Source organism: Trichosurus vulpecula, chromosome 3 (genome assembly GCF_011100635.1).
Source record: "Trichosurus vulpecula isolate mTriVul1 chromosome 3, mTriVul1.pri, whole genome shotgun sequence".
Taxonomy (NCBI): Eukaryota; Metazoa; Chordata; class Mammalia; order Diprotodontia; family Phalangeridae; genus Trichosurus; species Trichosurus vulpecula.
The window spans coordinates 314,913,747-314,927,533 of NC_050575.1; the positions used below are offsets into that span (position 1 = coordinate 314,913,747).

The following is a 13,787-nucleotide window of genomic DNA, read 5'->3' on the forward strand; positions in this document are numbered from 1 at the left end:
TATCTTCTTGTGTCCCCAACTTTTTTTAAGTTCCTATAGGGCAGGAAGGCTGTGTTTTATACTTCTCCCACAAGGAGTTAGTATGGTGCTGGGTCTGAAGTATGTGGTAGTTGGTAAAAGTCCATTTTGCCAGAATTATTTTATTGATTCTAGGGGGCAGGCAGCATTCCTTGTCAATTTTTAGGATTCTTGTAATTTTGTGATGATCACTTTGCTTATGTTTACATTAATATATTTGTACAGTAAAAACTCAACATCATTGCAGTGATATCCCAAAATGATTTTTTAAAAAAAAGTCCCAGTCATATTTTAGAAAAAAAAGAGTTCATTCCTTCATCCTTCAAAATAAGATACAGTACAATCAAACCACAGTGCACATTTCTGGAAAAACACAAACAACTGTATTTTATATTGCTTCCTCCTCTTTTAAACAACTAACTTGGATATTGAGGAAAAGAACTGCCAATCACATTAACATATTACAGAGATCAAAATTAATTTACCACACAAAATAAATTAAAACATTAAATATTAACTTTTTCAGTGCAACATATACAGAAGAGAGAGTAACCATGACTAAAAAGCATCAGGCTGGTTAAATAAACTTAACAAAGACAATGATAAAGTTGAACATTTTCATGATGGGTTAGTAAAAAGCTACAATGAGTAGTTCTTAGTTCTGAGTGTGGGCATCTGTTGGTCTTTCTGTCTGTCTGGATGCTATTAGGCTCTTTCAGAAAGACTGGCTTCATCAGTTACTGGGAAGAACTATGGTTTGCCTTTGAGAACATTTACACATTAACATAAGTGCTTACATCATTTCTGCAAATGGATACCTTGGGTCTCTCTGGCCTTTGAATATTCCCAACCCCCTTGGCTAGGCAGGGTGGGAGACATGAAGGCCTGGAAACTTGATGTCTGTCCCTGGCAACATTGTGTGGGTAAATAACAAACAGCCCATACACACACTGAAAACACTGTCCCCAGAAGACTAGCTTATTGATGCAATGCCCTTCCTACAACTGAATATGGAAAGTCTCCCCAAAAGAAGCAGTCGAGACAGACTTCTTAAGCCCAGTGTGGGAGCAGGAAATGTCAGCCATCAAAAGCCTTTTTGGGCCTATATATCTAGAATGTCTTTTAGAAAAAGGCTTAAATATTCCAATCCCTCCCTGAGGTCAAATTACAATCCTGTTCCTTGGTCCACATGCCAAAGGAGGCACCTCTATTCTGGGTCAGGATTCTCATTCGAGTTGAAACACCAAATCAGGCCAATGTATCACTCGGGTTATACCATGTTTAATGAATTTTGCCATCAGTCTGTGCTGGATAATTGGGCTCTGTTTTCCAGGGATCTTTGAATCTTTCTTGCTGGGTGAGTTTTCATTAGCAGCCTAATCAGACATTGGGGCTCTATGGATCCCAGTGTTGATTCCGTTCAAAGCATTAGCTAAGCGGCCTTGAGGATTCAACTCAAAAAACCCTAATGGATAATTGATCTTCTGAAGCCAGTAGTATAGAACCTGTAGAGATTGGCAGAAGGGCACAGAATGGACAAATTTTAACCCAACTGGTGAAGAAAAAACCAACATAACATTTTTATAGTCAAAGACAGAAGTATCATTGCCCAAAATGGTACATTAGCCAAATGCTCTCAGTCATCCCATTTCTAAGTAAGGAATCACCAACGAATGAATCCAAACTGGAGGAGAAAGCTAGTAGTTCAACTCCAGGTTCTTTAAAGAGTCATGAAGAGGAAAGACATCTGAATACCTCTCCCTGAAAAAAGCCTCAAGTCCTTACTCATCTAAATCATTTCTTTACTAGAGCCTTTTAAGATATCACCAAACAAGCATTTATGAGAGGGTGCTTATTGTGTGGCTAGCACCTCTAGGGGACAGATCAAAGCCATGTGGTGAATGGACATTCTATCATGATTCAGGATGAGGGCACTGGCATGACTTGAGAATCAAAGTGTTGACTGATCCTAAGCCAAAACCCCTTTACAGAGAGCCATGAAAGTTCTACCTGGTTTCACTGCCTGTGTGTACATGGCTGACTTTGAATGGCAGTTAACACTGGCCACCAGAGAACGTACAGATGATGAGGACAGAATTACACACAGGGAAATGCTACTTATAAGCAAAACCACCAAACCCCACAGACTAGATTTTAGTTAGTCCATCTAGGAAAACAAATACTTCATATTGGTACTTGAAAACACATTTTAAAAGGAAAACAGAATTCAAATAGGCTCTGCTAAACTATGAGGAAACAACTTTGCCTTAAAATGAAAATGTTGGCCCGAGTTAAAAACACTATTATAAATCTATTTTTCAAATTATAACTTAAAAATACCTGCACTTTTATGAGTCTCTCCTCTGCCAGACATCTTAAACTCCTAGGATGTTTCTAGGATGGGGAGGAAGAATGTAAAATAACAAAATGCCCTGTGGGTCTGGTTTTGAATAAAGATGCTGTGGTTGTTTCTCGACCCAATACACTCATGGCTCATGGGGAGGCTCAGGAAGCTTGCCTGCAAATCTGAAGCTGATTTTATTTTACAATTCCTGGGGAGGAGCAGGGAGAGGGTGGCCCAGAGTCAAGAGCTCCTTTTATAGCAAAAGTTCCAACTCCCCCTACCCCCACCCCCGAGTCCTGTCTTTAGGACACATATCTTATGGATCACATGGAGAAGTAAGAGGGTTAAGGTAGAGTACAGATTGGATCCTCATCTTCAATTTCAGAGATTCCTGCTACGCTAATGAAGGAGAAAATCGATGCTCCAAGGTTAAGACATGGGTGACGGTATTATTGTTTCAGTTCTTAAAAAAACAAACAGAAGTAAACTGAGATGAGGGTGGGATACTGGAGAGGGAAAGGGAATGAGGGCAGGGGAAGAGTCAGTGATAGGAGAATTTCAAACTATCTTTACTCATTTAATAGAGTTCTTTTAAGATCTGAGGAGCAGAATGTATTGAAGAGTATATGTCTCTCGTTTTCAAAGACTAATGAATAAATAGTATCCTTGTATATGGTACAGTAAATTAATATATATATATATCTACTCATTATAGTTCTATCTTGAAATTTTAACTAACAAAGTCTAGTGATATACAAGATATCTACCACTGTTCATTCAGCGACTGCATCCTAAGCCAAAAGTACCCTTCTGTCTGTCCTATGAGGGGAACGTCTGGCCCAGAAGGGGCGAGGAGGTTTGTTTGACATTTATTTATTTCTTTTTAAAAAAGTTATCCTTAATGGAAAACAGAAAAAATCAGTAGAATGTTTTGGTTAATGGCTTGAAAATAAATAGGAAAGGCAAAGGTTCCCAATTTTAAAATAAAGCAACAAACCGACTGAGTTACACATGGAAAGTAAGTGACTGGCTCTCCTTTTCCTGGATCTGACCTGAAATTTCAAGGATGCTCAGCTAACCATCAGTTTCCAAATACAACCTAGAAGATTTCTCCAGGGGGCTGTCAACATGTTATTTTTTAAAATAAATGAGTAATTTTCTATACACATAGCAGAGCTTACTTCTCCTACACATACAGGCATGAATCTATCTGCCTACTCGGTCTCTTTCCAGAGGGGATGAGTTTTCTGTTTGCTACTTGCAAGTTATCCCACCTAGGATAAGACTGAACCCAAAGAACAGCTTAGGGTCTCAAAACTCAGCTTTAAAATTTCAGTTGTGCATTTTTTTTCCCTGGGATATGGTCTGTGGTCTTCTTCCCCAGAGACTAATGATTAGGATGTTGGAAAAGCCTCCCCTGATCAAAAGATGCAAATATATTTTTTACGAGCTTTAACTTCACTCTGTAACTATACAACAGCAGAAGTAGAAAGTCTAAAGAGGTTTTGTGTGTGTGTGTGTGTGTGTGTTTTATACTGATTTAAGAGATGAAAAATGAAACTTTTGCTGATAAATTAGAAATTATCACCATTGGAAAAAACAGCAATAGAGAATTTACAGTATCTTTCTATTGGTGGACACAACCAGAGGGCTCAGGGGGTTAAAGTATTAAAGGTTCTGTAGCTAGAAAAGACAATTCCTCTTAGAACTAGTTGTCTTTCTGGTAATGTAGGCAGCAACCCGATATTATCTCCTCCCCCTCATAAAACAAATGAGATAGAACTGTAACATCTTGAAGGAAACTCATGGTTCCAGGTAGATTCCCAAACACCATAAGGAGGTCATGGGTATGGACTGACAATTTCATCCAAAGACAAAAATGAAGCCCAAATGGCCAAGAGGGGGATAAAAAGAGGAAGAACTTCAGATTGAAATTTGTCCCTGGCAGCACACACACTCACACCTGCACCAAACTCAAACACCTCCACACCTGTACCCAACTTTGCTACATAAACAAGAAGTCAACCCTCTTTGCAGTTCCTCCCGGACCGTCTGTCATCCAGCTCCAACAATAGTCTTAAGGGTTACATGGTCTGCCGATTTCCATCCTCAGTTCACACCAAGTAACCCCAAGCAGATGGAATTCTCGACGAGTTCTGAAAGCCCAGCAAATAATAAAGAGGATGCATAGGAGTTTTTGAGGCAATGCAGGAAAAAAAATGCTTGCTAGTATGTCCCCAGCAATACTTGCTTCCATGGAAAATGTACTTCTTTAGAAGAGTCCTTTCTCCTTTATCGGGCAGCAGCAGTCCAACCGGCTGTATCCCTGGTGTCCTTCCTTCAGACCACTGGAAAAAAAGAGAAAGTCTCCATTACTGTGAGCTCAGGGCCCTCCATTACAGTCAGCATCCTAAATGGGAATTCATCAGGAAGGAGCTGACTTTCAAGATAGAAGTTTGGAACAGACATTAAAAACTCTCAATTGGTCATCACTATTATACTCGCAGGCTATTAGGCTTAAGTCCAATTTTTGCTGTGTCCATCTTTAGGAGGTTGTTGAGAGGATAGAATTAAAGTATTTGCAAACCATGGATTGCTGTATAGAGGCAAGCTATCACGATTATGATTATTATGAAGGAGAGGGAGGAGGAAGAGGAGGAGGAGAAGGTACAGGAGAAGGAGGAGAAGAAGAAGAAGAAAAAGAAGGAGAAGGAGGAGGAGAAGAAGAAGAAAAAGAAGGAGCAGAAGGAGAAGGAGGAGAAGAAGAAGAAGGAGGAGGAGGAGGAGGAGGAGGAGGAGGAGTAGAAAAAGAAGGAGGAGGAAAAGGCAAAGGAGGAGGAGGAGAAGGAGGAGAAAAAGACAAAGACTGAAACTGGGAAAGCAGAAAAACCCTCTTAAATGTTGGAATGAAAAAAATAAATTGAACACATAAGAACAAAGGGGCCATCCATCATCCTGATCTTCCCTTCAAGTTGGTACTGCTCAGCAGCCAACCTGGTAGCCTCATGGGCTTGCCAGGCGCCCAACATTATAAGTTGAATGTCCGACTTATAAGAGCATAGGATTTATATCTGGAATCAACCTTAGAGATCATTTGGTTCAATTAATCTCAATTCAGAGATAGATAAACAGAGGTCCAGGGAATAGAAGCAATTTGCCAAGGTCATAGCTAATAACCAGAAGAATCAGGATTTGAACTCTAACTCCAGATCTAGTATTCCTGACACTATACTACTGGGCCCAAAGCTTCCTGAGGTCTGATCCCAGTTGTGGGTGTCTCTGGAAATGAGCTATATCTCCTTTCTTTATCTATCTTCCAGTGATCTGAGAACTCATAGAAATGAGGTAATATGTATTTGGTCTTTAGTTCATTCTGCCTACTCTTGTGTTGTCTGTTCCAGTGACTGTTTTCTGCTTGGTCACTATCAGAGAGAAGGAGGGAGCAGAGCATCATGGCTCCTGCCTTTGGCAGCACATGGCATCTACAACAGGTTGGAGGGTTGGGGATGGGAAATTTTTCTTGCCTAGAGTAGTTCACATTTGATCTTCCACAAAAAGCCACATAATTCAGTCATTAACAAAAGAATTCAGAGTTGGAAAGGAAGGTTAAAGCATAGAACACTGAGTTCCAGAGTTGTAAGAGACTTGAGAATACCCAGAAAAAACATGTTAGAGCTAATGGGACTTTTAGAGCTCTAAGTTAGAGCTTGGATGTTTTGCATCAACATCCTTATTTTAGAGATTTGGAAATGTGGTAGCATTGTATTGTGGAAAAGAGCACTGGGTTTGGAGTCAGAGGACCCAGGTGCAAATTCTACCTCTCACTATGTGTGTGACTTTAGACAAAGCACTGAACATCTGGTCTCTGTTTCCTCATCTTTCAAATGAGGGTGTTGGACTAGATGGCCTTGACCTTCCATCTCTAGATTTAGGACCCTAGGGGGTTCAGAGAGTGGGAGGTGTTTGTTTGCTCAAGGTCATACAGGTAGTAAGTAGCAGAGCCAGAATCTGAACCCAGATTTTTGGACTTTAACTCTAGTATTCTTCCCACTACAATGCTATGCTTTTTAATGAAGCCAGGGAAACAGCAGGAGACATCAAAAAGGAATGGGAGGCCATGTATTCCAAACAATTGCAATGAATACCAAGTCTTCCTCAGACTAATAGTTTTCTATCTAGGGTATTGGGTCTAAATGCTGGGGAAACATTTACCTTTACTAGTTCACTAACTTACTCAGTGGGTTAACCCAGTGAATTAGTGGAGGGTTTGTATGTCAGTCCTGGGTTTTCTTCCCAGTGCAGAAGCATGAGATGGTGGAAAGAGCACTGGCCCTGGAGACAGAAGGCTCAAGAGGGCTAGATTTGAGTTCTGGCTTTGATAGTTCCTAGCTGTGTGACCTTGGAGAAGTCACTTGCCTTCTTTGGGATCAATAAAATGAAGGGGTGGAAACTTTAAGGTCCCAGCCAGGTTTTAACAGGTTTTTCTGTGATGATGTTGTCCCACCACAATGGCATGACTTGAAGCTTGCCACTTTATGGCCTCAGTTTCCCCTTTTTAGACAAAGAGTGAGCATCATTTACCCACTTTCCTCTTAATAGTACTGCAGGGATGAAAAAGTCAGCCTTCCCCAAAAGAAATGTGAATATCTCTGTATGTACTATACCATACAAGGGAGCACGGTCATGATTAACAACTATTCCTCAGCTTTCTCCAACTACCTCCATATCCCTTATTTGAAAATCTTTGCGCTATACACAATAGACTTCACTGTAGCTAAAGCTTACCCTGACATTCATTCACTCAGCTTAGCATACTAGAAGCACATGTGGAGGGAATATATAAACCACACAGAGGAAAGGGGTGGCAGGCTTTGGGAAATCCCTAGGCAAATCTCTCTTCCATTGTTCTAGGTTATTTAGAGGTAAAATTTCAAAAGCAATTTTAAATTATGTGCTTGCGACTAAATTAGGTCTCTCATCAAAGCTTCATTTTCAAAACCTTAGCTGATGTTGGGGAAGACTTTGAGAGTTTATTTTTTCAGATCAATGGAATTTCAAATTCTAAAACAGTTGGGATCAGTACTTTAGTACTGGTGAGATGGACTCAACTGAAGGTTTGTTGTTGTTGTTCAGTCATTTTAGTCCTGTCTGCCTCTTCATGACCCCGTTTGGGGTTTTCCTTGGCAAAGATGCTGGAATGGTTTGCCATTTCCTTCTCCAGCTCATTTTACTGATGAGAAGAGCGAGGCAAACAGGGTTAAGTGACTTGCCCAGATCACACACAGTAAGTATCTGAAGCCAGTTTTGAACTCAGGAGGATGAGTCTTCCTGACATCAGGCCCGGCACTCCATCCACTGAGCTACCTAGCTGCCTAAAATGAAGGACCTAGATTGTAAATCCTTGGAGGATTGGCTTCCTTGTCTATTCCTCCAGTCCTTCAGTGACATTTTTAAATCATCCATAGCTCTCTATTGACTCATTAAGTGAAGGTCAAATTCCTCTCCCTGACATTCAGGGCTCCCCACAATCTAGAACTACCCAAATTTATCTCACATTATTCCCCTCCATGTTCTCTATACTCCAGCCAAAGCGGACTCAGGCTCGTGTAGCTAGGCTTTTGCTTATGTGGTTTTCAAGGCCTGGAATAACCTTCCTCTTCTTTTTAAACTATTGAAATCCTACCCATCTTTTAAAACTCAACTCAAAGGCCACTCTGATGTCACAAAATCTCTGATCCTCTGGTGGATAAAAATTTCTCCCTCCAAACTTCACAGAGAATTTTGTGTGAGCCTCTTTAATACTATATAACATTGTGACTTAGTTATTTGTGTTGGTGTCTTAGCTTCTTATTACACTCTTAAGTTCCTTGAGGATGGGGCACTGTCTCATCTAAGCTCTGTGTCTCCTACAGCCCAAGTTGAGTGTTTTGCACACAGTAGGTATTTAATGTTTGTTGACTAATAAAAGATGCCAAACACTTTCATCTCAGTAATCCAAACGCAAATCGGGATCAAGTTAGCTAAAAAAAATTAGAAATCTAGTTTCCTTCCACTGCCTCACCTCTATTTCCCTTCCAAGAAAGAAGCTGGCTGCTTTCTTGGCCAAGTGGAACCTCCAAACAGAATACATCCCCGGGACATCTGTACTCACCTGTCTCTGAGCGGCAACAGGTTGTTCCTCCCTTTAAGAGGTCACTGGGCTTCTCATGCTGACAGACAAAGCCCCGGCACCACTCACAAGGCCTCCTTATCCGACAGCAGCTGGAATACAAGAGGGACAAGAAGAGAATCTGAACACTGACTTAAGCCATTAACAGCAGCCAAAAGCCATGCCGGAGTTTGCCACAGAAGGGGAATGGCTGGACATTATCTCCCTCCAGACAGGGGCTCAGAGCACATGGGCATTATGAGAACCTTAATCTGTCTGTAGCATCTGGGGGCCAGTAATTAAGGGGAAAGGAGATAGAGGCAGATCACAAGTTCAATATAAGGAAAAGTCCATATTGAAATGGTCTGTCCAGGGAGGTGGAGAGTTCACCTCTTCAAGCAGAGCCAGGACGATCCCAGTCAGAGAGGGTGAAGAGGCCATTTTGAGTTGCAAATGTGTTAGACTAGAATGATCCCTGAAGTTTTTTTCCAGCCCTAAGATTTAAGTGACCCTTCCATTCCCTCCAGTTGCAAAAACACTTTTGCCAGTTTTCTGGGAGTATTAGAATCACTCTCTCATTTTCTATAACTGCATTTACAGAATCTTTGAACTCTTCCCCTGAACCCTGGCCTCCTCTATTTTCCCCAGAGGGCTGCATACCTAGCTGCCTCCCAGACAAGAGAACTGTGTTCATGGATGAATGTTCCTAAAGCCCTGTGGATAAAGTTGAAAGACCCTATTTAAACAGAGTGCCACTATTAAGAAACAGTTGTTAAGGCCGAGACTGAGCAGCCATCCCAATATCATCCATGCCATAGAAGGTGAAGTGAACGAATAGTTATCCACTTCTTTAAAGTCAAGAAAGGAAATTGGATAGCATGACATAATCCATGGGAAAAGCTTGGTGGGGGTGGGAGGTGGAAAGAGGGAATGAGTCACAGTTTTGTAAACTGGACTCCTAAAGGATCCTGATGACCCAAACTATCAGGTCACTGAAAGCTTAACATATTTGTGGGTGTGTGTCATCTCCATAGTATTGCAAGGTTAGAGTTACAAATGATAGATACAGGGTCAGCCTATTGCTCCTGTACATTTAAACTGGCTTATTCTTGGAATATAATATGAATGACTGTAATGGTTTCCCTGGGATCAGCTGGAAAAGGTACTTATTAGTATGTGAAGTCCTGACGTACAAAGCTCTGGGCTAGAAAAATCAGCCAATTGTAACAGAATCTAGAGGTAGAAGAAGGGATCTTAGAATTCACCCAGTCCACAGATTCTTCACCTTTTCCAAGTCATGGACCCCCCTTTAGTAGTCTGGTGAAGCTTATAAATCCCCTTTTCAGAATAATGATTTTAAACACACAAAATAAAATACAGAGGATTACAAGGGAAATCTAGTATATTGAAATATATTTTAAAATGTATTTTATATTATATAAATATATTTATTTATACATTTATTTTAAAGTATTTATTAAATATTTATATTTAATGTGTTATATACTAATATATAACAATATAAATATTAAATATTCATTAAAATTATTTAAAAATATAAATATATTTTAAAGTCATTTTTAAAAACTGAATTTATGGATCTCAGATTAAGAACCCCTGATCTAGTCAAGCCCTCTCATTTAACAGTTGGGGAAGCTGTGGCCTGGAGAAGGGAAATAAATAACCTGCCCTAAGTCACCATGACTCTTAGCAGGAGGGTCAGAATTCAAATCCAGCACCTTTGATTGTTTATAGCACAGCCCAATTAATTAGTGTTGGAAAGAGTGACATTCACTGAGTGTGACATTATCTAGTCCAACCCTCTCATTTTACAGATCAGAAAACTGAGTTCCAGAGAAGGAAAGAGAATCCTTCAAAGTCCCAGTGAGTTTAGGGGAGAGCCAAGACCTCAATCCCTCATCTCCTTTCCAGTCCTGTGCTCTTTCCATCACACCACATCTGTCTCTACTGATGATATGTGAGCAGGATTTACAGGAGCTGTTGAGGGGAAGAAAGAAGGCATGAGGTGCTCAGTGGGACTGAGCTAAAGCTAAGTCTGGCTAAAAGTAAGAACAACTATGATGAACTGGTACATGAGTCCACTTTATCTTAAAGGAAGACCAGACTATGTTGAAAGTTGTTGGCTGAGAAGGTTTCTGTAATCTATAGAGAACAAAGAGTCCATGGCAGAGAGTAATCACTCTCATTTCATGATGCCAATATAGGGTATATAGCATATTCTCTATCAATCCATCCTTCTATCTATATTTAACGTTTCAGCTCAAACTCTGTGTCCTTTATGAAGTTTTCCTTGGAGATTCAAGTTCCTGCTGTTCTCCACCTGGATATCTGCAGCATTGTAGTCTGGGATACATAGTTATGCTGTAGTTTTTAACCCTACAGGAGTCTTTCTCTTTCTAGGGTGTTTCCCCCCCCACCCCCAGGATAATTTGTTACTTGTGCCTTCCTTGGTTGCTGCATTTGTTTAGTTTTCCTATATTTCTTGTCTTGGGCATTTGAAAAGCAAATTACTGTATTTTACTGAATAATCGTCACCACCGCTTAATCACTGCACTGCTTTTTCAGTCCAAAAACTGGTTTATAACCTTTCATTGTGTAATTGTCACATGGTATAATTCCATTTGTCACAATACTTAAAAGGTAAGCAGAGCAGCAACGTATTCATCAGTGGCATATGGATATGCATTTATGTCTTGCACATCGCCAGCCGCAAGCCTAGAACTCTCAGTGCACCTGCATTGCCAGTGTTCAATTTTAACATGTGTTCACAAGTATTCTGTGCATCCTAGTCTTGCACCAAAGACAGCTTACTAATAAATGATTTTTAAGTAATACCAGCACATTTTTTAAAAGGTTCATATAATGGTCGCACATCACTTTTTTGCAAAAAATTTGGCATAAAATCTTCAATGATTATGTGGTAAAATACAGCATTTGCCTATGCTTGGCTTTCTTTGTAGGAATGCTTCAAATGTCTCCTTTTTATTGAACACCCATATTTTTGGGTGTTCACCTTGGATTGCATCTCACGTGCCTTTGCTCTTTGGAACACATTATTTCATTATCTCCTGTAGTTTCTGGTGGGTACAGAATAGTTTTGTATTATTCAAATTTTCTTTCCTTTACATTTGAAAATCTTTCTATAAGTCACTTGAGGAACTGAACTGTTAAATTTAATGATAATGGTCTTTTAGTTTGCATCACAGGATTCTTTTCTGGAGGCAACCTGTGGATTCTTTCAATAGGCACTTTATTTTCTATGTTCAGATATTCTGGGTAGTTTTCATGTATTATTTCTTGCATTTTGGTGTTCAGTTTTTGTGACCTGTCATGTTCTTCTTGGAGACCTATTATCTTTAACTTGTCTCTACATTCATGTTTTTCTTATATAGTGGTCATGTTTTCTTTTAATGTTACTGCTTTTTGTTTTCTCTTCTTCCATATTGTCCTTCATTTCTATGCATATGCATTCCCGATACGGTATTCTCTCTTTGGTGAGATACTATTATTTCTACTGTTAAGGCCATAAACTATGCTGTCATGATTCTTATTTCTCTCTTGAACCTTTCAGAAACATCTTGCTGTGTGGTTCCATACTCTTTTGGGAATCCATAGGGTCCTCTGAATAATCAGGTATTGATTCATTTTCCTTTGTCATACGAAATTTATTCAGAGATGTTTGGACTCATTTGGATGATCTGGAGGTGATCTTCCCTGTTCTTGTTTACTTGTACTCAAGGTTTTTGGCTGAGTTATTTTACTCCTGAGATCTTTGGTAATTTCTGTCTTCTCCTGCCCTTATATTCCCCTATCATTAACTTTCTGATTACTTCCCCTTGAATGGCCATTTCTCTGGGGCTGAGACCTCAGCTCTTCCCCTAATGGGTAATTCATGTTTTGCTAGGCTCAGTCTCTAACTCAAGTGACTTCTATGTGGGGTGTGTGTGTGTGTGTGTGTGCGCGCAGAACTGCATTAGCTGGATATTAATTCCCTTTCTGTCAGGTATGGGGGAGGCCCACACACACATGCTGGTACCTTGCTTCGGCTCCCTCTGTTCCATAGTTCTCTTACTGAGCATCGATGCACTGTGGCAAGGATGCTGCCACTCCAAGCAGAGTAAGCTTCTGTTTTCCTGTATCTCCACATCCTCTGAACATGGTGGGGGAGAGGGATGAGTTGAATTCTATTACTAGTTGCCTCAGAATGGTGGAGTGGGGATAGAGCCAGGGAGGGGGTAGAGTGTGCTGTCAAATACTGTAGCAGCAGCAGTAACAGCAGCAAGGATACTACCGAGTGAATCCCACACCACAAGCCTATGCGTTGGGTTGGGTTGTCCTACCAGTCCATGGAAGCCAGTGGAGGAGGGGGCACTGAATGATTTAAGAGTTAGCTTTTTCTGCCCTTAATTCATCAGCCTGTTACCTGAGTTAGACCATGGAGACCTATAACTCTTGTGTAGAATTGTTATTTTGGAAAGGTTTGGGAGATTGTGAGGATCAGAAAAAAATGTCTGGTCCTCCATCTTGTTATTCATATAACCCAGAAGTCCTGGGCTGTTCACTTAAAGAGAGGCAGCCTTGTACAGTGGAAAGTGTCTTGGCCTTGCAGTTAGAAGAACTACTTGGGTTTCATTTCTTATTCTCCTGTTACTTCAATGTTGTGACTTTAGGCATAGTACTGAACCTAATAAGTCTCAGTTTTTTTTCATTTTTAAACTGAAGGGATGGAATAGCATGACCCCTAGGATCCCTTGAAGCTCTAAAAACATACACACCAGTGACCTGAAAAAATGAATACAACATCTAAAGTATTTTAAGGAGTAACTTAATCTCAGGATGGATCTGATTGACTGAGAAGCAATCAAGAGGACTCCCAGCTCTGCTACTTATCAATTGTGTGACCTTGGGCAAATCAATCAATGTTTCTGAGCCTCAGTTTTAGCATTTGTAAAACAAATGGGCTGCACTATGATTTATTAAGTCCCTCCCAACTCCAAATCCTATGATTATACATTATATCATATTGAAATACAGCCATTAAAAAAAAGTTCACAGAACCTAGGGTAAGAACCCTTGGTCTAGAACAAAGTGTATACTTACTGTATTAGCACACAGATCCCAATGAGGACAACCAAGGCCACTATGGAAACCACCACCAGGGCAGTGATGGTCTGTTTCTTCTGATTGGCTGCCACCACTGCAAGGAGATCCGCATGCTCACATCGTGCCCCAACATACCCAGAATGGCATCTGTGG

The 13,787-nt window shown here is 40.4% G+C and overlaps 1 protein-coding gene across 1 annotated transcript in view; it reads right to left on the reverse strand.

The window, feature by feature from the left end:
• Positions 1-305: 305 nt before the first annotated feature.
• The window catches only part of TGFA (transforming growth factor alpha), a 130,503-nt gene continuing 117,021 nt past the window's right edge, over positions 306-13,787 (reverse strand). Inside the window, exons 4-6 of the mRNA XM_036750869.1 lie at positions 13,632-13,781; positions 8,514-8,623; positions 306-4,710 (exon numbers count right to left, since the gene is read on the reverse strand). Coding sequence (XP_036606764.1) covers positions 4,703-4,710; positions 8,514-8,623; positions 13,632-13,781 — 268 coding nt within the window. The 3' untranslated portion in view covers positions 306-4,702. The remainder of the gene's footprint in view (positions 4,711-8,513; positions 8,624-13,631; positions 13,782-13,787) is intronic.